General features: G+C 35.2%; 3 protein-coding genes and 1 long non-coding RNA gene across 8 annotated transcripts; all 4 read left to right on the top strand.

Annotated features, from left to right (window-relative positions):
- On the top strand, positions 1–4,766 carry LOC111807715 (uncharacterized). The gene is made up of 4 exons (XR_002816980.2): positions 1–119; positions 568–657; positions 2,710–3,303; positions 4,586–4,766. It is a non-coding gene; the product is annotated as an uncharacterized LOC111807715 (long non-coding RNA).
- A 3,590-nt stretch (positions 4,767–8,356) lies between these two features.
- LOC111807150 (two-component response regulator ARR1) lies at positions 8,357–14,367 on the top strand. Of its 5 annotated transcripts, none has more exons than XR_002816917.2 (8): positions 8,632–8,772; positions 8,964–9,176; positions 10,299–10,451; positions 10,561–10,941; positions 11,958–12,034; positions 12,118–13,242; positions 13,362–13,504; positions 13,874–14,367. XR_002816917.2 is itself a non-coding variant. In XM_023692734.2 (7 exons), exons 1-7 carry the CDS (start codon positions 8,769–8,771, stop codon positions 13,422–13,424), a joined length of 2,016 nt encoding a protein of 671 aa, XP_023548502.2. In that variant the 5' UTR covers positions 8,357–8,768; the 3' UTR covers positions 13,425–13,841. The 5 variants fall into 5 exon arrangements, 2 of the variants coding, with proteins under 2 accessions (XP_023548502.2, XP_023548503.2); XR_015423151.1 differs by having other exon boundaries at positions 13,939–14,367; XR_002816916.2 differs by lacking the exon at positions 13,874–14,367 and adding an exon at positions 13,614–13,841.
- Positions 14,368–15,344: 977 nt separating this feature from the next.
- On the top strand, positions 15,345–19,064 carry LOC111807223 (importin subunit alpha-1). The gene is made up of 12 exons (XM_023692842.2): positions 15,345–15,426; positions 15,532–15,793; positions 16,007–16,103; positions 16,206–16,297; positions 16,381–16,512; positions 16,614–16,799; positions 16,893–17,056; positions 17,149–17,227; positions 17,514–17,642; positions 17,832–17,959; positions 18,037–18,432; positions 18,540–19,064. The coding sequence occupies exons 2-11, from the start codon at positions 15,584–15,586 to the stop codon at positions 18,410–18,412; spliced, it is 1,593 nt and encodes a 530-aa protein (XP_023548610.1). The 5' UTR covers positions 15,345–15,426; positions 15,532–15,583; the 3' UTR covers positions 18,413–18,432; positions 18,540–19,064.
- Positions 19,065–20,781: 1,717 nt separating this feature from the next.
- LOC111807251 (GATA transcription factor 15) lies at positions 20,782–21,974 on the top strand. The gene is made up of 3 exons (XM_023692895.2): positions 20,782–21,242; positions 21,341–21,475; positions 21,584–21,974. The coding sequence occupies exons 1-3, from the start codon at positions 21,222–21,224 to the stop codon at positions 21,854–21,856; spliced, it is 429 nt and encodes a 142-aa protein (XP_023548663.1). The 5' UTR covers positions 20,782–21,221; the 3' UTR covers positions 21,857–21,974.
- Positions 21,975–23,780: the final 1,806 nt, after the last annotated feature.

The raw sequence follows: 23,780 nt of genomic DNA on the forward strand, positions 1-23,780 counted from the left end.
GCCGGATCATATGGGACCGAGTCTAGAGTCTACAAATCGCACAGAACATTCCCTCAGTTTCCCGAATTTTCTCTCGTCGAAGATATTCATTCATGCTGTTTGGCGCCAATCTTCCCGCCGTAAGAACTGCGATCCGTTTCTCATTTATGATTCTCTCCAATCTGTTTCTCGTTCATACTTTCTGTTGTATTACCTTTTCGTGCTTCATTTCTGATCACCAATGCATCTTTGTTTTCTTGTCTGTCTGATTTCATTTCAAATTTTCATCGCTCGTTGAAATCAATTGTGATTTTTGCTATTTGTGTTATGAAGTTCGATTTTGGATGCGAATGATTCCGTCTGATACTTTTTGCATTTTTTTCCCTTGAAATTCGATTGCACTTTCGTGTTAGTGTTATCTGACATCATATTATTCTAAGAAAAATTTATCGATTAGATATTAGTTTTGTGGATTTATTTTTTCTAATGTTGAATAATTGATTAGCCGGTGTTTAAAGAAGTTATGGATTCTACATTTCTTTCGTCTCAATCGACTGCTTTTGCCTGATATGTCTTGCATGAGGCTAGGTTGGTCGATGTTTATTATTTACTGAGATGATCGCTGTAGATATGGACGATATACCTTCACCATAATGCCATGCTCTTCAGCTACTGGAGGTTTGATTCTTATCTTTACGTTTAAATTTGTCATATTCTAATTGCAATTGTAAGCGGAATAAATATGTTGATTTGGTTTTTTTTTTGTAAAACTCTGCTACCTTATAGCACCAAACATTTGTTCACCAATTGGTGGGCAATGTTTCCTGTCCTAATTCATAATCGTTTACATACACCAGAAAATAATTGATTTAGCCTAATGCTCAGATTAGATCTGGGTTTGAGGAAGGGTTTCGAGTTGTATCATGATATGTTTGGATCTTTTCCCCCACTTAATTGGGGATAGAATATCAGCAGGGAGTTTCATTTTCCCTAATTGTTAGGTGCTGCATGATCTTTGTTCGTTCAGATCAAAATTTCGTTCTAGCATTCTTTCCGAATTATGGTATCACTAATTAGGCGACTGGTTTCTGATAAATTGCATAATCAATATTTTTGGGATCAGCAAGGATCAACGGGTAGGTTTTGAGGAATTTGGAAGCTTTTCTTCCTGCTTATTGAGCGTGCCCAATCGGGTTCATACAGGATGTCTTCAAGCATATAATCCTAAATGGAAAAGATCAAAAGTATATTCTTGTACTCGATCCCACGTGGTGAACGGGAATATATTGAACTTGCCCCTGTAACTTTTGGGAGAGTTAGGCTATAATCAATATCTATCCTCCATCACCTCAAAGTTGTAGGTCCCACGTTCAAGTTCCCTTCTATGCACCATAAGAGGAATTCTCTTGAGAGAGGAGAATGACGTGAGCCATGAGGCATCTCTTATTCATGGAAGTAGGATCATTGATTTTTTCCCCTCCGCACAATCTACATGCGCCAAATTTAGTTCATAAGAGGATACATATGAAGAGATGAGGTCAAATAGAGTAGACTTGAGAATGCGTTCTCTAACTTAGTATTGAGTTTGACCTTTTCCTCTCAGTCACAAATTTCAGGGGAGTTGGTTTATGCCGCGCTTGGAAATTGAAGTCTGTAGGATGAATAAGCTCGTTTATACTGCCATGAGTTAATCCAACAGTAAAAATAGGCTCCATCTATTGTAGTTCGTCACATAGTAGAGATTGAGGAGTTACAATTATGTTTGTGCAATCAATTATATTAAGAGAAAGGATTAGATGGAATGGCAGCTAGTGACTTGGTTCAAGAATCCCTATTAAAAAAGGAAAAAATAAAAGAAAGAAAAAAGAGCCGGTGCTTGACATACGTAATCTATATTAATCACTCTCTAGTCCTTCAACTAGATTAATGTTTTGAGTAAGATTTGTTGCCTTCGAGTGTTATGTGTATGAGATCCCACATTGGAGAGGGGAATAAAACATTTCTTATAAGGGTATGGAAATCTCTCTTTAGTAGATGCGTTTTAGAACCGTGAGGCTGACGGCGATACGTAATGTGCTAAAATAAACAATATCTGCTAAGGGTGGGCTTGGACTGTTACAAATAATATCAGAGCTAGACACCGGGTGGTGTGCCAGTGAGAATGCTGGCCCCCAAGAGGGTGAATTGTGAGATCTAACATCAGTTGGAGGGAGTAACAAAACATTTCTTATAAGGGTGTGGAACCTCTCCCTACTAGACGTGTTATAAAATCGTGGGGTTGACCGTGGTACATAATAGGTGACCAATTAAAGAGAATATCTATTAGCGATGAGTTTGAGTTGTTAGAGTATATATCTTTGATCATCCCTATATTTAAAGAGAAGAAAAGTGATGATTATCGCTATTCAAGGTGACCAATTAAAGTGACACCAAATTATAATACTTGCTTCAATTACTTACTACCTTGATTGGTGTAACTTGTTAGGATGACTTAAGGTGCGGTATTTTAATGTTGGTCATATCTTTATCAGTTGACATATTAAGTTAGCACAGAGTGCGGCGATGTGCCACTATTTTCTTTACATAAGCTACTTCTAAATGTGATTGACGGAAAGATCAATGACATACCCATTGAGCATTTCTTTCTTAGTATCAGTTATGGATTATTAGCTTAGCCAATTGTAATATTTGATTGATGGATAGTTAATGGATGATTAATATGAACTTCAGGTGTTTGGTCAAGCTGGCACACCTTGCTCGAGTGATTGGCTTAGAGAGTTGCTTGGTCTCACGTGGGTGGGCTATCATCATGTGATGCCCTATCTTGGTTGGGAGAGGAGAACAAAGCACCCTTTATAAGAGTGTGAAAGCTTTCCCCTAGGAGACGTGTTTTAAAGCCTTGAAGGGAAGTCCGAAAGGGAAAGCCCAAATAGGACAATATCTGCTAGCGGTGGATATGGGTCGTTACAAATGGTATTAGAGCTAGACATCGGACGATGTGCCAGCCTTCTTGCTGTTCTCCGAAGGGGGATAGACACGAGGCGGTGTGCCAGGAAGGACGCTAGGCCCCAAAGGGGGGTGGATTTGGTGCCGGTCCCACATCGATTGGAGAAAGGAATGAGTGCCAGCGAGAATGCTCGACCCCGAAGGGGGGTGGATTGTGATGTCCTACATTGGTTGGGGAGGAGAACAAAGCACCCTTTATAAGGGTGTTGAAACTTTCCCATAGCAGACGCGTTTTTAAAGCCTTGAAGGAAAGCCCGAAAGGGAAAGCCGAAGGAGGACAATATCTGCTAGCGGTGGATCTGGTTCGTTACCCATCAGGTACTTTTATCTAATTTTTTAGTATACTCCAACCGGTAGTACTTAGTTGGTGACCTATTTAAAACGTGTTCTCTTTTTTGAAACTCAATTGAAGTGATTAGAAAAGGTAGCCTAGTTGAATCGTGCTTAGCCGGCGGCCTATGGTTATGGTATGATGGTATCTACTTAGATCATCCATTAAAATAATGTTTGAATATTATTTTAGTCTTTCCACTTTTACTTATGTTTATTTTTGTTTCTATATTTTTCAAAATTTCATTTTAGCCCCTATATTTTTCAAAAAATACTATTTATGTCCCTCCATCTTTATTGTTATCCTATTTATTTTAGTTTTTATATTTTCAAATTTTCACTTTAACCCCTATATTTTTCAAAAATACTATTTATGCCCCTCCATCTTTATTGTTATCATATTTTGTTCCATTATTACTTTAGTATATCATTTTATTTACTAAATTTCTTAAATTTTATGGTAAATTTATATTAACATTTTCATCGTATATCAATTTTTTTTTTTATTTTTAAAATTTGGATTAAATTATAAGTTTACTCTAAAATTTGAGATTTATATATTTGATTTCAAAATTTTTAATTTTGTGTGCTATAGATTTTAAATTTAAAATTTTTTGTCTAATAGATTCGCGATAAATTCAAAATTTTACTAATTGAATTGATTTATTAGATATAAACTTAAATTTTATATTTAATATAATCTTAAGCATTTAATTTTATGTCAAAGTATATTTATTAAAATTAAAAATTTATGATCCAACTTAATTTGAATGGCTAAACAAACACAAACCTATATTTATAATTTCTTAAAATTTTGCAAATAAGTTGTAAAATAACCAATTTTTTAAAGTAGTTCAAAAAAATTATGGATAGAGATGTCCACAGGCAGGGTCGTGAGCTTTTTCCATTCACGTCTCTGCCACTTTTTTCATTTCTCATCTTCACAAAAATTTTCATTTTATCCAAACGGGATCCCTTCTGTAATCGAAAGTGCGTGGAGTGGGGTCCGTGTAAAATGGACATCTCCTCCATCAACTTAAAATACAAAAACTAGAAAACTAAAATAAAATTTTCATTTGAATTGTTTGCTGCTTGCTTTCGACATGCTAGCTTGTTATTGCTGTTCTGTATCAGCTTTCAGTAGTGACATTTCAATTCCCTTGCGGAATGTGGAGTTTTAACGACTCCGCAATTTTTTATTTTTTATTTTTTTAATTTTTTTTACAATATTTAATTGTTGTAATAAATGCTTCCGTGGTGGTTACGACAGTGACGTGAGCTGATTGGCATTATTGTAGTTGTCTAGCTGGCCGTTTCTTCCCTCCAATACTTTGTTGCCACGTGTCAGGTATTTCCAGTTCACTTCTCATATTCCTCATACATTTTCATCTTAAAAATAGTTTTGGTACTTTAACCTTCCTAAAACTATAATTTAGTATTGAAATTTTTAATTTGGTGTAATTTGGTTAAGAACAAGAAATAGAAATAAAATTAAAATACACCAGGTGTATTTTGATTGATATTCATATCCTTCAAATAGGATACAAGCCAATAACTAATATCTACCACTAAGGAAAATATAAATTAATTAAATATTGTGAATAAAATAAAATATACTATAAACTAAATCATAAATGAGAGAATATTAAGATATAATATTTAAGATATATTTCATAAATAATGTATTTTTTAAATATTATATTCTTTACATTTTTAAATTTATAGAATTTTAAATTTTTACTTATGACAACTACCATATTAACTTCTATCATAAATTATTATTATTCTTTTTTTTTTTATCAAAACTAATATTTCAATATTTATTATGTAAATGTTTTACTTTTTTTAAGTTTATAAATACATTTGATTCATATTCTATTTATTTATCTACAAATAAATTTTGAATACTTCTTTAAATTTTGATATAGTTTTAGAATTTGTTACATATTAAAAAACATAAAATACATTTGATTTTTTTATTATTGAATCTCTTAAAAAGATCTAACGTATTTATTTATTATTCTTTCCTAAAAGTTACAAAATTAAAATGGTTGAAGTGTATTAAATAAAATGTAAGAGCATTCTTAGATACCTTAGAATATGAGAAGATTATCAGCATCTTTGACTTTATTTGCTAAATAAAGATTATAAACATGTTTAAATCTTTGATTTTGATTTTTGTTTGTTTGTGATATTTTAATTTAAAATTGCATTTAAATAATTTGTAAATTTTGATTTACTGTAACTATTTTGAATTGGAGATATTTTTTTTATTTAATGAAATTTAAGAAAAAGAAAAAAAAAAGCTTTAAAATAGTATTTATTCAATTTTGTTAAAAGTAGATTCTGTGTAAAATATTCACATTTTTTTTTGTAAATAGTTTTTTTTTTTTTTTTTGGTTTCTATTTTAAAAACTCTACTTTTTTAAGAATAAATTTTGGATTATCTATTAAATTAAATAACTATTGTATTTTTTGAAATTGATAAACTCAAATTCATGATTCGAGAATAAATCAATTTTTTAATATTTGACCATTTAAAGTAAAATTTTAAGTTGATTGCTTTAAGAAAAAATAAAACATTATTTTTCGTGTCATTTCTGAACAACTTTTCTTATTAGTGACTACATTTTTGTGCAATACGGGGTAAGCTCTAATTTTGCAAACTTTTTACTTTTTTAGTCAAACTACCTGTCTACTCAAAGAGGATATAGCATCGAGATTTTATTATTATTTTATATAATTGAACTAATTTTAAAAATAAAAAATTAATTTCTACTAATAACAATATCTATTTACATTTATTTATTTTGTCTTCTCATTTATTCAAAATACAAATTTAATTTTATGTCTACTAACTTAAGAGAATTTTTAAAATTTCTTAACCCTTTTTCACTATATCTTCATTTTTCTAGAAATTAATGATGCGAACTTATGGAATGACTTTACTACAAGAATTTGATTTCTCTTTTATTTATTTATTGTTATTTAATTGGAATTTTAATCGTCTATATTAAAAAGATTAAAACAATCCAACTTTTTATGGCTAAATTTAGATTACTTTTAACTTTAAAGCCTCGTCCTTATACTCTGATTTACTTCATAGGTAACTAGGATAGGTATTATAATGATTTTGCATACTTTATTTTTATTGTGAATAAAGGTTTTAGAATAGAAGGAAAGATTCGGAATCCAGATTTGACGTATGATGACCCTAGTGTTCTCTATTGTTGGATGAAAGTCCTACGTCGGTTAATTTAAGGAATGATTATGAGTTTATAATCAATGAATACTATCTCCGTTGGAATGGGGCCTTTTGGAAAAGTCCAAAGCAAAGTCATGAGAGCATATACTCAACGTGGACAATATCATACCATTATAGAGAGTCGTGTTCATCTAACATAGTATCAGAGTCATGCCCTAAAACTTTGCCATATCAATAGAATCCTCAAATGTCGAACAAAAGTATTGTGAGCCTTGAAGGCATAGTAAAAAATGACTAAGATTCCAAAAGAAAAGGAGTTGAGCCTCGATTAAGGGGAGACATACTTTGTTCGAGGGGAGGTATTGGATGAGTCCCACATCAGCTAATACAAGTTTTTTCGATAAACCACGGAGTTCTTATGATCGAGTCACTAATAAGGACGGTGCATCTTGTACTTTGTTTGAGGGGAGGTATTGGATGAAAGTCCCACGTCAGCTAATACAAGTTTTTTCAATAAACCACGGAGTTCTTATGATCGAGTCACTAATAAGGACGGTGCATCTTGTACTTTGTTCAAGAGAAGGTATTGGATGAAAGTCCCACATCGGCTAAAACAAAATTTTCCAATAAATCACTGAGTTCTTATGATTGAGTCACTAATAAGAACAGTACATCTTGTACTTTGTTCGAGGGGAGGTATTGGATGAAAGTCCCACATCGGCTAATACAAGTTTTTTCAATAAACCACGGAGTTTCTATGATCGAATCACTAATAAAGACGGTGCATCTTGTTGATATAGTTATATGTAGTATAGACGATAACTTTCATTTCTTTTAAACTTTTTTAGTCATCATATGTTCGTACTTTTATTTAGACAATGTTTTGACTTTATTGGAGCATCACAAGTTGGATAAAGAAGAAAAGAAAAACAAAAAAAAAAAAAAGAAAAACAAAGCATGGGAACCAAACATATGTTATCTTCCACAAAGCCGAAAGGACAGATGGCCGCTGAGGGAAGCACAGGTGGATGTATTGGTAAGCATATAATAATCTAAAGCTTGTCAGGGACAGCGGAGAGCAACTTGACGGGTAGCTTTGGCCTGAAACCACTGCAAAATAATTAAATTATTTATTTATTTGTTTTGTTGTTTTATATTATAATATTACTTCTACTTTGGTCTTCTCTTCACGGGTATTCCCTTTGGAGCACGTGGAATTTATTTTTATCATTTCATTTTTACTTTTCTTAGTATTCGCATTGAAATTTCACTGTTCTGTTTAATATTTTTTAATTTTTTATTGTGTCTATTAGCTTTTTAAAAGTTAAATATATCTTTAGATTTATTTCATTTTCAATATCGTTTAAATCAATATGTTAGATATTTAATGTCTATAGTGTTCATATGATCGGGAACTCGATCAACTTGTTAGATTCTTTTTCTTTTATGTTTGAGTTGGGTTGATTTTTTAAAAAATGGAAAATTTTGGTCAATTCATGGGCAGAGTCAGCTCGACCAACCTAAAAATAGAGTTACAACTCAATCTTACTTTTAAAACTATTATGAAAATTAAAAACATTTGACGTTTTTAATTTACGTTAGTGATGTATTGTGATTTGTGAATGATTGATATTTGAGTTTTATGAAATTTTGTTTATTAATGCAATATGATAACTGACAAATAGAAAAAATAGTTATAAAAAGAACGACCCAAATGCGAAAAGGGAAAGTTGTATTGTGAAATCTATTTGAATTCTGGGTCACCCACTTGAAATTTTGGGGTTGAGCTTTAATTTTTTTTTTTTGTTTTAAGAACAATGTTGAGAATGTAAGGTTAAGATTCTCCTCATAATGGTGCAATTGGGTGTCGATTTAGCAAGTCAATTGCACCATTATAAACTAACCTCAAATTGGATCATGAATGGAATTTGAAAGAATGTTAATTTCTTCATCATTGTATGTGTCAGACATCCTGATTGAAATTTTGGTTAGTGTCAAAAGCTCAAGTCTGTTCTTTTTTTCTTCATTATTTCTTGTTATCTCGAGTTAAAGTCCTGTGGAGAGGAAGCTTTAGCCAATGGATTTGGCTATTAAAAGCAAGGCATTTGTAGGTATTGCTTTCTGTTTATAGCGGATAAAGTGGACTGCAGTGGTAGAAAAGCAGCAAACAGTTCAACTATTGGAGGACAAAGCTAGGTGAGGCGAGAGAAAGACCATATACAGATGGAGAACAAAAACAATTGGGTTCATGGGTCAGTTGCTTCTTCGCTCTTCTGGATCCATTTTTATGAGTACAGTTCTTGCTAGCCTTAGAAACAATCAAGAACCCTAATGAACTCAAATCCATCTCAGAGTTTGATCTTCAAGCAGTGAAACAGATGGGTTTTGTGAATTTGGGAATCAATCTTCTGAAGCTGTAGTTGTTTTTTGGGTTTTTTCTTAGCTCTCTTTTGCTTGTGGGGATATTTGAGCCTTTGGGGAATGGATCCGAGCCACACGAAGGGTATGATGCCTACTTCGACTTCAATTTCTGCTAGAAAGGCTGCCGATATGGGTTGTGATCAGTTCCCGGCGGGCCTTCGCGTCCTGGTTGTGGATGATGATCCTACCTGTCTCAGGATCTTGGAAAAGATGCTGCAGAATTGCTGCTATGCCGGTTTGTTATCAATTCCACACTTCCTTTTTCTTCTCTCTTTCTTGGATTCTCTGCTTTTTCTTTTAATTTTTCTGTTTTGTTCTTCCATTTTTAGGAGTTTATATGGCATGTTTGCTGTTTGCAGAGAGTTTGTTATCAATTCCTAATGAATTTTAGATCGTTTTTAAGGAAATTTTAAGTTTAGGGTTGCTTCTGACCTCGAATTTCTGCTTGTTTTAGATCATTACACCCTCAGCTTGTTTTCCTATTTGATGGAGAACAGAGATTACATTAAATTCTGCTATTTATCTTGCTTGCTTCTGGAGCTATCATTTCAGTACTCGTAAATTTAGGATCCTTTTGTGGTTCAGGTCCTTTAAAATTGCTCCAAATGATGCCTTTAATCAGTCAAAATCAATTTATTATTCGATTTTTGTGAGATCCCATGTAGGTCGGAAAGTGGAACGAAGCATTCTTTATAAGGGTGTGGAAACCTCTCTCTAACATACGCTGAAAGCCCAAGAGGACAATATCTACTAGCGGTGGGTTTGGGAGATCCCATATCGGTCAGAGAGGGGAACGAAGCATTCCTTATAAGAGTGTGGAAACCTCTCCCTAACATACGCGGAAAGCCCAAGAGGACAATATCTACTAGTGGTGGGTTTGGGAGATCCCATATCGGTCAGAGAGGGGAACGAAGCATTCCTTATAAGAGTGTGGAAACCTCTCCCTAACATACGCGGAAAGCCCAAGAGAACAATATCTACTAGTGGTGGGTTTGGAGATCCCCATATCGGTCGGAGAGGGGAACGAAACATTCTTTACAAGAGTGTGGAAACCTCTCCCTAACATAACGCGGAAAGCCCAAAAAGGACAATATCTACTAGCGGTGGGTTTGGGAGATCCCATATCGGTTGGAGAGGGGAACGAAGCATTCCTTACAAGGGTGTGGAAACCTCTCCCTAAAATACGCGGAAAGCCCAAAAAAGACAATATCTACTAGTGGTGGGTTTGAGCGGATACAATTTTACACTTCGAAACTCAATTTTCATACCATCGAAATCAATTTTGAAGGATTAAAAGTATGTGATTGTACAACAAATCATCGATAGTTAATATGGTGTTTATGGGGTTTGATTACAGTGACGAAATGCAATCGGGCCGAGATTGCATTATCCATGCTTCGTGAGAACAAAAATGGATTTGATATTGTGTTAAGCGATGTGCATATGCCTGACATGGATGGATTCAAACTTCTAGAGCAAGTTGGTCTGGAGATGGATTTGCCTGTTATCAGTGAGTAACATGGTTTAGATGTTTTTACTGAATCTTTGAATGCTAACTTATATAATTATATGGTTTATATAATTTTGCAGACTAATATTGGAGACATGTGATTGTACAGTGATGTCAGCAGATGATGGAAAGAATGTTGTGATGAAGGGAGTGATTCATGGTGCTTGCGACTACCTGATCAAACCGGTTCGAATCGAAGCGCTCAGGAACATATGGCAACATGTGGTTCGGAAGAGAAAGAGCGAATGGAAGGATTTAGAGCAATCTGGAAGCATGGACGATGGAGATCGGGATCAAAATGTATCTGAAGGTGCAAATTATTCATCTTCGGCGTATGATGGAAGTTGGAACAGCTCGAAGAGGAAGAGGGATGCTGAAGAAGAGCTCGAGGAGAGGGACGATACATCGACGTTAAAGAAGCCGAGGGTGGTATGGTCAGTTGAGCTCCATCAACAATTTGTCATAGCAGTTGATCAGCTAGGCATTGACAGTATGTTTTCTTTTCTATTCCTTCCTATTCTTTTTGTCAAACATATTACTATCTTTTTTAAATTTGTGTCGGATAGATCTATGAACTGTAAAAAGTTTCCGAAAAGTCTTTAAACTTTTGATTCTATCTACGGGTCTCCATACTTTGAAAAGTGTCTAGTAGGTTGCTGAACTCTCTATTTTTGTATCTCATTAGTTGTAACGGCCCAAGCCCACCGCTAGCTGATATTGTTCTCTTTGGGTTTTTTTTTTCGGATTTTCCCTCAAGGTTTTTAAAATACCTCTGTTAGGGAGAGGTTTCCACACCCTTATAAAGAATGCTTCATTCTCCTCCCCAATCGATGTGGGATCTAACAATCCACCCCCCTTCAGAGCCTATCGTCCTCTGGCACTCATTCCTTTCTCCAATTGATGTGGGACCCCTCAATCCACCCCCTTTGAGGTTCAACCTCCTCGCTAGCACATCGTCTAGTATCTGGCTCTAATACCATTTGTTACAGCCCAAGCCTAGCAAATATGGTCCTTTTTGAGTTTTTTCTTTCGAGTTTTCTCTCAAGGTTTTTAAAACGCATCTGCTAGGGAAAGGTTTCCATACCCTTATAAAAAATGCTCCGTTCTTCTCCTCAACCAATGTGGAATCTCACATTAGCCCTTGAACTTTCAATTTTATTTCTAACATCCTTGATCTATTAGACAATTTTGAAGATTCACAGACCTATTGGACACAATATTTAACAAATTTGTTGGTTTTATAAAAATATTGAACGTGCCAAAGATGTATTAGACACAAAAGATCAAAAGTTTAAGGACCTATTAGATATTTTCTAAAGTTCAGGTACTTATGATATGAGCGTTTCTAGAATTAAGCTTGTAATTTAACGTAAGAACACATCCATTGCTGCTATGTTCCCATTTTCTTAAAGCATTCCTTTTCATCTTATTTTGTGTTTGTTTGAAAGTTTGATGAATCAATAATCATTTGTTGGCTATGTTTTCAATCTTGTTTTGAAAATACAGAGGCTGTCCCTAAAAAGATACTGGAGTTGATGAACGTTCCGGGGCTTTCTCGAGAAAACGTTGCGAGTCACCTTCAGGTATAAATTTTTTTGAAGGGCTCTTTGTTGTGTCTAACAGAAATTGGTATCTGAATTGTTGTATTTATTTGATGGTTCTGTAGAAATATCGCTTATATCTTAGAAGGCTTAGTGGAGTATCGCCACATCCAAGTAATCTGAACAATTCTTTTATGAACCCTCAAGATCATCCTCCTTTTGGGTCAATGGCTTCATCATACAATGGCATTGATCTTCAGACCCTTTTGGTCACCGGTCAACTCTCGCCGCAAAGTCTCGCTGCCCTCCAAGCCACCGGACTTCGTCGACCTACCGTGAAATCTACCTTGCCGATGGCCCTTGTTGATCAGAACAACATATTCAGCTTTGAAAATCCAAAGCTGAGGTTTGGTGAGGACCAAACACAACACCTGAACAACACTAAACCTGTAAGCTTGTTTCATGGGATTCCAACAAAAATGGAGCCAAAGCAGCTTGCCAATATGCAGCACCCTTCTGTGCAGACTCAGAGGAACATGAACATGAACATGAACATGCCACTCAATATCAAGAGCGAACATGGTGGCACTCAGCTAATGCATTTGTCTCAGCAGCAAACTGTAGGACAGACTCTAAATAACTCTACTGTTGCCCACCACCTACCTGGAATTCCATCGACATTAAGGAACCCGATCATATCAGGTAGCGTTACAACGGGAAACGGGACTGCTGATAATAGCCACGTGCCTCGATACAACCTAGTTTCGCCCACGTCGGTTATGGTGAACTATCCAATGAGCCAAACCACAGAAGTGTTTCAAGAAGAAATGAACTCAAATCTAAAAGTATCGAGCGGAGTAATGTCGAGTTATGGTGTTTTTAGTGACTTGCATATGCAGAAAGCCCATGACTGGGATTCTCAAAATGTAAGCACTTTGGCCTTTGGTACTCCACACCATGGAAACTTCATTCACCATAGCTTTGATATCTCACCCTCATCTTTGATTCATCATGGTTTTCCTTCAAGCCAAACAAATGGAGAGAATCATAACTCATCAGTCAATGGGAAGACAAACTTTTCGTTTTTGGATTCAACTCAATCCGGGATTCCTCAAAGTGTCGCCCATAACTCGTTTTTCGATCCCGGGGAGGTCAAGAACCAGATCATCCCTGATGCAAGCTATCAAACTGACCTGTTATCTGAGGACTTTGGCCAGGATGAACTTCTTGGTGTCTTTCTCAAACAAGAAGTTAGTTTTGTCTTCTCTTATCTTTTCTTCTTGATATGAATATTTCGTTTGATTGTTATAAAAACTGGAATTCTTACCATATATCATCGTTAACTCGATCAATGTTTTCTGTTTCCCAGCAACAAGAAGACAACGGATCGGTCGACTTTAGCGGATACCAAACGGAGAATATTTGTGTTTAGAAAGCTTCTTGGTTTTGTTCCCCATCACTTTGTTGTAACTCTCAAGATCAAGGTACTCCCACATTAGACGACAGAGAGAGGTAGTTCATCATTCTTGTCAACAAGTTCATTGTGAATAGTATGCTTAGCTTAGCTTATCTAGTTGAAACTTTGAAATGTCAAATTTCAATCTTTAGCAATCTTCCTCAGAATGCTCACACAAAAAGATGCAAATCTTTCGCCAAGTATCGTTGGCATTCGAAGCTCGAATCACGATGTGTGTGAAACTATTTGGTTATAACGGGCAGATCGCTCGATCGTCGATGCTAAGCTCGGCTCAGCTCCATTGCATTGGGACCTTTTAGGAGATTTCTCATATCTCTAATTGAAACCTCATGAAAAATCATCTTCAATGTAAATATTCTTCTTGTTTGTTTACGTTTGTGTTCTTGTTTTTCTTGTTCTTGCAGCTTCTCTTAGATTCTCATCTAGTTTTCCCACAAATGTGTGATGAATTGTTTTGACTTCTGCCCAGATTATTCCCTGTAATGTGTGTGATTTGATGGTAAAGATCACGATAAAGATCAACACGACCCCTTACAATTCCTGATGGTTTCCTACTTTAACCAATACTTAGTCAGCCACATGGATAGTTTAACGTACTCATCACAGCCTGACCCTAAGGTGTGGATCATCCAAGGCACATTAGCATAGCGTACTTCTGTTTGAATCGAGATTTGAAACCAAACTTCTCTCAGGAGGATAAATGGGTCGATTTAGGTGAGATCCAATGTAGATTCAACTTTCTATTCACTCGTGGGATTCGGGCGGTCCGGGGGACCATCTCGGCTCCTCTCTTCTTGAGAATCCATACATCCCTTATCAGTATATGGACAACTATCTCTCGAGCATAGGTTTTGGTTCGACCTCAATGAGAAAATAAAACAGAGCACCTAACAATGTAGTTTCCTACTTTAACCAATAGTTAGCAAACACGAGAAAATAATAGAATGGAATTAGTATAAGTTTCTTTAGGCGAACAAGAAGATGCTTCAAATCCAAAATAGTATTATAACTTTGTTATGTTATTTATTATTTACTATATACAAAACAATGACTTACATTCCAAAATTTTAAGTGGTTTATAATATTTATTATCTCATCAATTTAAATATTAAATGAAAAATAAGGAAAATAACAACTAAATGCAATTATAGTAAACTAAAATATTGAAACCTAAATTAATTATATTGTTTTGTATATTCTCTTATCATCATATCTAATATCTATTTATTATATATAAATAGACTATATTTGTTATGATAAACTCATCAATAAAATATATATTAATTTTAAAATATTGATTTTTTTTGTCAATGTTTTTTATTTAGATAAATGATTTTTTATAATTATTTTTAAATCAATTTGCAATGAAAAAAGATCGAATATTGTGAGATAATTTTATCTTTCGATGTGAAATCCTCAACACGCCCTTCAATATTGTGCCTCTTTGAGTCTAATAAATTTGTGAACTTTAAAAACTATCGAATAGGTTGGTTACGTAAGGGGAGACCCATCTCGAGCTTCGTTAAATTAGTTGTGAAATTTGAAATATTGCAGCCCAAAAAAGGATGAAGCGGCTTAATGTAGTCCTAAAGTGCTCGAGAGGAGAAAGACGAGCATCGGGATTCTAACTGCAGTTCATCCTATGACTTATTAGACTTACAATAGAAAATGTGAGAGCTTATTAGATACAAAATCGAAAATCTTCAAATTATTAAATAATTTTTAAATATACAGAATTAAAATTTTAGAATATAATCTTATATTAAACGAATACAAAATTAAAATAATAATAATAATAATGGAAGAAATATATTAACAGGATCAATGGCAATTTTAAAAAATAATTTTATTGATTTGATATATATATATATTTTTTTTTTCTCAAACCATTGATCTATATAAATTTGTCCGAGCTCTTAACCACTCCTTTTAGTCTGTATTTCGAATACAAAACAAGGTTCGGTTCTAGGATTTCAATTATTGTCGTTGCTAGGGTTTTTCTTGATTCCGGCGATTCCGATCAGTTTTTGAATTTCTTTCTGTAAATTGCCATTTCTATTAGGGTTTTGGAATCGAGCACTCGAAGCAATCCGAAGTTAATCGTCGAAGAAGCCATGTCGTTGAGGCCGACTGCTAGAACCGAGGTTCGACGGAACCGGTATAAGGTTTCTGTCGATGCCGAAGAGGGCCGACGCCGGCGAGAAGATAATATGGTGGAGATCAGGAAGAGTAAACGCGAAGAGAGCCTTCAGAAGAAGCGTAGGGAAGGCCTTCAAGCACAGCAATTTCCTTCTCCTGTCCTTACATCCACTGTCGAGAAGAAGGTATTGTCGCATTCGATTGTTTCAATTTCCATTTCTGTCTGCTTGTACACGTTACTCTGTCGATTGTGTTGGTTGTAAATGATCTCGGATCTATGTGTGATTCTTGAGGCTTTGGCATCTGATCTTTCGAACCTTTGAACTTTTCCTTAAGGAGTTATGGATGTGGATATTAGGGGTTTTATGATTTAGGGGTTATTTGGTCTTTGGTTGCAGTTAGAGAGCCTTCCGTCTATGGTTGCGGGGGTCTGGTCTGATAATAGCAATCTTCAGCTGGAAGCAACAACTCAGTTTCGGAAATTACTTTCGATCGGTACTTTTTGTGCATTACACTGTGTAATATGTTTGTTTTCTTGTTTGTCTTCTTTTGATATGAAAGTTTATATCGTTTTGATTACTGTACTGACGATTGCAGAACGAAGCCCTCCCATTGAGGAAGTGATTCAATCTGGAGTTGTTCCGCGTTTTGTAGAATTTCTTGTGAGGGAGGATTTCCCTCAACTTCAGGTTTTAATTACATTCTTTCTAAGTGGGCTTGAATTCATATCAACTGTTCTTTTTGTAATGACTTGGATGAATGTCACTTGAAGTTCGAGGCTGCTTGGGCGCTCACAAACATAGCATCTGGGACCTCAGAACACACAAAGGTGGTTATTGATCATGGTGCAGTGCCAATTTTTGTTAAGCTACTCGCTTCTCCTAGTGATGATGTCCGAGAGCAGGTATATCTTAGAACTTGGTCAAACTGTAAGTTCTTTTTTGTGTGTCCTGTTGTTTCTGGATGGAATACGAAACTTGAAGGACATGGTTTCTGAATTTGTAGGCTGTTTGGGCCTTGGGCAATGTTGCTGGAGATTCACCTACTTGTCGTGATCTTGTCCTCCGCCATGGAGCTTTAGTTCCACTTCTTTCACAGTTGAATGAACATGCTAAGCTTTCTATGTTGAGAAATGCAACTTGGACACTTTCAAACTTCTGCAGGGGCAAGCCACAACCTCCATTCGATCAGGTTACCTTTTGTAATTACAGTGAAGTTTGAGATTTAAAAGTTTCCATTGTTCTTCCTTTGCTTATGTATAACCTTTGAATTTGTCTTGGACAGGTAAAGCCAGCTCTTCCAGCTCTTGAGCGCCTAGTTCACTCAAATGATGAAGAAGTTCTTACGGATGCCTGCTGGGCACTCTCTTATCTATCTGATGGTACTAATGATAAAATCCAAACCGTGATCGAGGCAGGGGTGTGCGGACGACTTGTACAACTCCTATTGTAAGCATATATCTTGCACGTACAAGTTTTATCTGTATGACATTGCTCCCTTTTCATTTTTCTTATTTTGGAATCTGTAATTGTTACTTCAGACATCCTTCACCATCAGTCCTCATTCCTGCCCTTCGCACAGTAGGCAATATTGTGACCGGAGATGACATTCAAACTCAGGTATGAATGCAGATTCCCATACCAATCGTAGCTATTTTAACTCACTTTCATATACATTAGATCCACAATGTGGGTAATTTCAAGAATGCTATAGATCTAGAATAGCTCTCTAGTATTTTGGGTATGTTTTAAATCTCATCTCTAAGTTTTCTTCGTAAATACAGCAAAAAGAGAAACAAACTGTAATTATGACTGTATAACTGGAGTTTGTATACTGTTATTGCCTTGTTTATGTTGATACATTTGTATATGATTTGATCATTTGTCTGATTGTTTATCTTATCAGTGTATAATTAATGATGGTGCGCTTCCATGCCTTCTGAGCTTATTGACTCACAATCATAAGAAGAGTATCAAGAAAGAAGCTTGCTGGACGATATCGAACATCACTGCTGGAAACAAGGAACAAATCCAGGTAAGATTGGGCTTTTTTTTATGTTTAGCAACGTCAACCATGCTAATTGAACTTAGGATTTGTGTATTTGACTTAGTCTATAGTTTTGAACGGCGATTATGTCAATTACTGTAATCTCTGCCTGTTAATTACTGATTCCTCGGCAGACTTGCGAGATTAAACCTAAGATATGTGTCCTTCATCATGCAGGCTGTCATTGAAGCTGGTTTAATACCTCCACTAGTCAATTTGCTTCAAAATGCAGAGTTTGATATAAAGAAAGAGGCTGCATGGGCAATCTCAAATGCAACATCTGGTGGCTCTCATGAGCAAATTAAGTAAGTCGTGTCAGAAACTTCGTTCGCCCCCATCTCGGAATTTTCTTATTTTATTGACCACCTTTCTTTCTGTACAGGTACCTTGTCAGTCAAGGGTGCATCAAACCATTGTGTGATCTTCTTGTATGCCCAGATCCAAGGATTGTTACGGTCTGTTTAGAGGGGCTAGAGAACATTTTGAAGGTTGGAGAAGCCGAAAAGAATCTGGGTACCAATGGAGACGTTAATATATACGCACAGATGATCGATGATGCTGAGGGTTTAGAAAAGATTGAAAATCTCCAGAGTCATGACAACCATGAAATCTATGAGAAGGCTGTTAAAATACTCGAGACGTATTGGTTAGAGGAAGAGGACGAGGCGTTGCCCACAACTGATGGTGGGGATCAGCCTGGTTTCCGCTTCGGTGGTAACGAACTTCCAGTTCCTTCTGGTGGGTTCAACTTTAGTTGAAGGCTTGAAGGATATGATAGGTATGCTGGCCATCATCTTTACTTTAACTACATCAATTTCTTAAGGTTGAGATGATAAAGAGCTATATGTGTCAATGTAATTGCTTCATTATTTACTTGAATTGCAGCGCTTTTGATGATACAAAGGGAGGGTAGTACATGTGTCGGCTCACAAGCTTATATGTCGAGGTCGATTGGATTCAATTCGGGTCCAATCTTGGCATCTTAATATCGAGTTTTTAGTTTGGTCTGGTCTCGTCCAGTTTACATTGTGTTCAAGGAGATGCTTAAAGAGGCGGAGTTCGGTTCGACGTCGGCCAAAACAATCATATTGGGAAAAGGTAGGTCGTTTTGGCAAGATGTCGTAGCACGTGATCACAAAATATATCTGCATTGTACCATGTAATAATAATTTGCAAAACTGGGCATTATGGGTTGCATCATAAGCATTTTATTTGTACTTAGTTGGGATGGGTCTGGTAAGCAGGGTGTTCTTTTTGTTCCTTTTTTCTTCTCATTTTTGCATCAGAGTCTGTCATTTTTTGTTCTTTACCATATTTTGGTCATTCACCATTGTTGTTTTTACTGCCAGTTGCTTAGGAGTTGGGATTTGTTTCAGACTTTTCGAGTGAATATAGTATTTTTATTATATACTTCGTTATCGTAAGGAAAGAAATTGGCGCTTTTGTACTTTTATCTGATGCACGTGATGAGCTCGTTCAAGTATTTATCTGTTGTCTTAGTTGATGAGCTATGTTCAAATTGTTGTGAAAAAAATGATTATTTAGTAACGCCATTTCGGTACGGTTTTAGGTCTTCATTTTTATTTAATGTTGTATGTTTTAAAAGAATTAGGTTTCTGTAATTGTCTCCAGATGCTCCTAGTGTCTTTTGTTCAGTCCTTTTCACTCTCAAATAGTGTCCCACTGGACTCTTGGCCTATGTTTTAGCAACCAGATATGGCCCAAATTAGGCCCTTTGTTGAGTTTTTTTATTACAAAATTCATGGGCCCACGTAACTTTAGATCTGCGGTTGGTCCACTTTTTATTGGGATACTTTGGGCCATCGGCCCTTTTTAAATATTGTGGGCCTACTTTAGTATCCCAGATACGGATGTTTCTTCCTGTGTCTTATTATTCATAGTACATTGGGCCTACTTCAGGGAGCTCAAAAGTAAAAGTCTAATGAGAACCATATCGGTTAGCGGTGAATTTACAAATGATATCAAAGTCAGATATTGGATGGTGTGTCTAGCAAGAACACTGGCCCCCCGAAGGAGGGGTGGATTGTAAAATCCCAAATCGATAGGAGAGGAAAACAAGTGTCAACGAGGATGCTGGGTCTCGAATGGGGTGGATTGTGAGATCCAACATTGATCAGAGGAAATAAATCTTTTTTTTTTAATTTTATTTTTATTTAAGGATGTGAAAATCTCTTCCTAGCAAAAAAAAAAAAATCTTGAGGGGAAGCCCAAAGAAGACAACATTAGCGTACGGCGACGAGCTCAACCTCAAAAAAAAGTTAAGTGAACAGCTCTCTATAGTTCTTCACTACTCGTACACGAAGGAGTCTCTTTATGTATTAGATTCAAGAAGTACGATTAAAGAGAGGAGATATCTTGAGAACAAATAAGTTTGAGCTAATCTAATAAAGATACTAATTGTCATTCCAAAGAGATTCTGGTACTAATTTGATACCCGAATACTCAGTTTGATAACCCGCTACTAATTCTTCTTTTGCTTCTGGTAAATCAAAAGGTGAACATTTTTTAGACTCGGCCCGGAGATTAAGGATGATAGATTCGAACCTCAAACCTATGGACATGATCAATGATTCTATTGGTAACGAGGATTTTGGAATGTCACGCATTGATCAACCAAAGATAAATTCAACCAGTAAAACAAAGATCGATATTTTTAGAACCTTACTTTCTTCAACGGGAATGAACATAGATAAAACCAAACTGATTCCTCGAAGAATTTCTCGGGTTGATCAATGATATATGTTTTATCTCAATTGAACTAAGTTGAATTCCTTTTCATTACTTTTATAATAATTTTAAAAAGAATATATTAATAGGTGTAAACGTTTTATTGATAAATAAAACATAATTGAAGGCTGAAGGAAGGAAAGGTGAATATAGAGAAACATGCGAGAAGCGTTTTTATTTAAATAATAATAGTAATAATAATAATAAAAGAATTTGAAATTGAAATATCGCGCGTTTTACATTTTAATATTTAATAATCAAATTTTGGGGGGATTCCTTTTCCAGCATTATTTTGGCGGGTACGTTGAAAGTTGTCTGGGGGTATTTTCGTCATTTTCAAATTTATCCATGGCTAGGGTTTCGTTATCCGGTTGTATATTAAGTCGGTTTTTTTCTAACCTAAAGCGGCTGCTAAACCGCGAGCTTCTGTCGGTTCGATTCTTCATCATCATCTTCTTCCTGATCTTGATCTTCTTCTTCTTCTTCTTCTCTCTTTCTTCGTGTCACTGATTGTTCTCACTCTGTTCTTTCTCTCTCTCCCTGCATGTCGGTTTCATCTTTTTCGTCTTCCAGATTTCGATTATCTCCTTTTTCACTGTTGTAGTAGTTTCTGTTCATCACATTTTCTGTTCCAGTATTGATTCTCGAGTGCCTTTGTTCGTCTGATCTTCTGTTCAAGCTATCATTTACTTCGTTCGAATTCGATTTTATGACTCCAATTCGTCTCCACCGCTTTCAATCGTCAATATCCACTTTCCACTTCGAGTTTCCGTGCTTATTTTCTCGTTTCATCTCAGATCTCTGAGATTTCTACTGAAAATGATGGATCCGATTGAGGAAGTGAGTGATCGCGATTCTCGAGCCTGTTCTTGACTTGATTTTATTTCTGATCTTGAAATTAAAGAGTACTGATTCTACTGTACTGTACTGGAAAATAGGGATCAGAGTTCAAGGACGCTGAAAACTCTCCGAGGATGTCTTCGCCAGCGGAAAGTGAGCAGAATAAGAAGACCTGCGCCGATTGCGGTACGACGAAGACTCCTCTCTGGCGTGGAGGTCCAGCCGGCCCTAAGGTGATTTGTTCATCTCCATCTCTCTATATGTTTGAATCTTCTGTTTAGTTCTTCATTTCTGTTACTCGATTACTACGATCAGAGCTTCATTTTTCCTCTTTTTTTCAGTCTCTTTGCAATGCGTGTGGGATCAGAAGCAGGAAAAAGAGAAGATCGCTTCTAGGTTTAAACAGAGGAAGCGAAGTGGAGAGAAAAAGCAAGGGAAGCAGTAACAGAAACAGCAATGGCGGTGGAAATCAGGCAAAATTGGGCGGAGATAACCTAAAATGGAGATCAACAGCGTTTGGTAGAAAAGATTTAATGCAAAGGAGACAGTTGGGTGAGGAAGAACAAGCTGCTGTGTTACTAATGGCTCTTTCTTATGGATCTGTTTATGCTTGAAATTCTAATATATTGGAATAGCCTTTTTTTTAGCTTTATGATTTCTAGAGTCCTTAACCTTCAACTGTACTGTAGCATTTGCTTCTTCAATGCATTGATTCTCTCTTTTTTTCTGTAATTTCCTTTGCTTTTTTTTTTTTTTTTTTTTTGGGTAAGAAATCTCCGATTTCTTTTATGTTTTTTTGTGTTAAAATAATTTTTTTCCAAATTTGTAACGGTGGATGATGAAAGTCCGACATCTGCTACTGGAATGGTCATGGGTTTATAATAAAAAAATACTCATGGCCGAGATTCACCGCTAGCATATATTATCCTCTTTTCAGGCTTCCCCTCAAGGCTTTAAAACGCTGTCTGTTACGGGAAGGTTTCCACACCTTCATAAATGATGTTTTGTTCTTCTCCCCAACCAATGTGGGACATCACAATCCACCCCCTTTCAGGGCCCAACGTCCTCACTAGCATTCTTTCCTTCCTCCAATCGATGTAGGACCGCCTCCAAATCTACTCCCTTTGAGGCCCAGCGTCTGTATTGGCACACTGCCTCGTGTCATTGGTACGAGGTCTTTTGGTAAAGCACAAAGCAAAGCTACGAGAGATTATACTCAAAGTTGACAATATCATACCATTGTGGAGAGTCGTGTTGATCTAACAGTAATAACTTAATATCTGACTTCCAGTATAGCTGGCATTTCACTCTTTTGAGACAATTTAGTCTTTATATATATATATATACTTTTAAGAAAAATTATATTGAAAATTAAAATTTTAAAATAATTATATTTTTTTAATAATGAATTAGAAAAATTACTCGGAAAATTCGATTTCCACAAAAATAAATGTGGAACTTGTATGGATGGAGATGGGAAAGTTTTCTCGTTCCAGTCTGTCTTGTGGACATCTCTAATCTAGACCGTTAGATTTAAAAATATTTAAAAAACTAAGACTAAAAATGAATGGTCGAGATTTGAACGTGTTATTTTTTTAATATTTAAATCTATTCAACCACTGATAGGTGGCTGATTGGACTACTGTTGACCAACGGTTGAATTTCAAAAAATTGGTCAAATTGTGAGAATACAAGTAATTGAAAACATTCCCTTGCGTCTGACTCTGAACCTTTGGTTCTATTTTTTTTTTTTTTTTTCTTTTATAAAGGAATGTTCCCATTCCATAATTAACTACAAATGGCTTGAACTGTTATTTAAAAGAATATTAGGGTCTAAAATAGATATTTCAAAAGTTAGGACCAAAATATAATAACTTTAACAATTTAAGGACCAAAATGCAATTTAAACTTAATTTTTAAGTCAAATAATGTGGGGTCAACATCACGCATTTATGTAAGTTAATAATAGAATTTTTTTTATTTATTAAGTTAGGTTTGAAATTACTAATTTTTGCAATTTGTACGGTGAGATTCATATCATAATATTGTTTATTAAATGAATTGTTCTTTATTAGGTATTAGATTGGATAGGCTAAATCTCATTTATTTCTTTTTTCGTGCACATCAAGTTTATAAAATTAAATACAAAGTCGTCTGCTAAGTCTCTAATTTATGGACATGTTAATGAAAATATTGATAAAATGTCGATGTCCATAGATATTTCTGAAAAATTATAAAAATAATTTATTTTGAAAAATATGTATTTAAATTAATAAATAAATACGTTCAATTCCAAAGCCAAATATCGTAATTTTCTAAAATTAAATGATTATTAAAATATAAGCGAAAATTTAAGGCTAAATTAATAAAAATACCCCTCCAAACAAAATTTGAATAATACTTTAACTTTATTATTAATTTTGGATGAAAATAGTCACTATTTTGTTTCAAAAATACCTTTAAACTTTTAATAATTTTTAAAAAATACTCAATTTTAAAAATAATTATCAATACCCTTCCAACTACTTAAAAAAATTT

This window comes from Cucurbita pepo, chromosome 12, assembly GCF_057944985.1.
Source record: "Cucurbita pepo subsp. pepo isolate OVF chromosome 12, ASM5794498v1, whole genome shotgun sequence".
In the NCBI taxonomy this organism is placed as follows: domain Eukaryota; kingdom Viridiplantae; phylum Streptophyta; class Magnoliopsida; order Cucurbitales; family Cucurbitaceae; genus Cucurbita; species Cucurbita pepo.

What these genes read in the sequence shown, in the direction of transcription:
- LOC111807251 (XM_023692895.2), top strand. Translation starts at nt 21,222, where the DNA reads ATGATGGATCCGATTGAGGAA. An exon ending in TGATGGATCCGATTGAGGAA is followed by an intron (nt 21,243 to 21,340) that starts GTGAGTGATCGC and finishes ACTGGAAAATAG; the next exon opens with GGATCAGAGTTCAAGGACGC. An exon ending in GAGGTCCAGCCGGCCCTAAG is followed by an intron (nt 21,476 to 21,583) that starts GTGATTTGTTCA and finishes TCTTTTTTTCAG; the next exon opens with TCTCTTTGCAATGCGTGTGG.
- LOC111807150 (XM_023692734.2), top strand. An exon ending in GATGGATTTGCCTGTTATCA is followed by an intron (nt 10,452 to 10,560) that starts GTGAGTAACATG and finishes GTGATTGTACAG; the next exon opens with TGATGTCAGCAGATGATGGA. An exon ending in GTGTCTTTCTCAAACAAGAA is followed by an intron (nt 13,243 to 13,361) that starts GTTAGTTTTGTC and finishes TCTGTTTCCCAG; the next exon opens with CAACAAGAAGACAACGGATC.
- LOC111807223 (XM_023692842.2), top strand. Translation starts at nt 15,584, where the DNA reads ATGTCGTTGAGGCCGACTGCTAGAACCGAGGTTCGACGGAACCGGTAT. An exon ending in GTGATGATGTCCGAGAGCAG is followed by an intron (nt 16,513 to 16,613) that starts GTATATCTTAGA and finishes CTGAATTTGTAG; the next exon opens with GCTGTTTGGGCCTTGGGCAA. An exon ending in GGCTCTCATGAGCAAATTAA is followed by an intron (nt 17,960 to 18,036) that starts GTAAGTCGTGTC and finishes CTTTCTGTACAG; the next exon opens with GTACCTTGTCAGTCAAGGGT.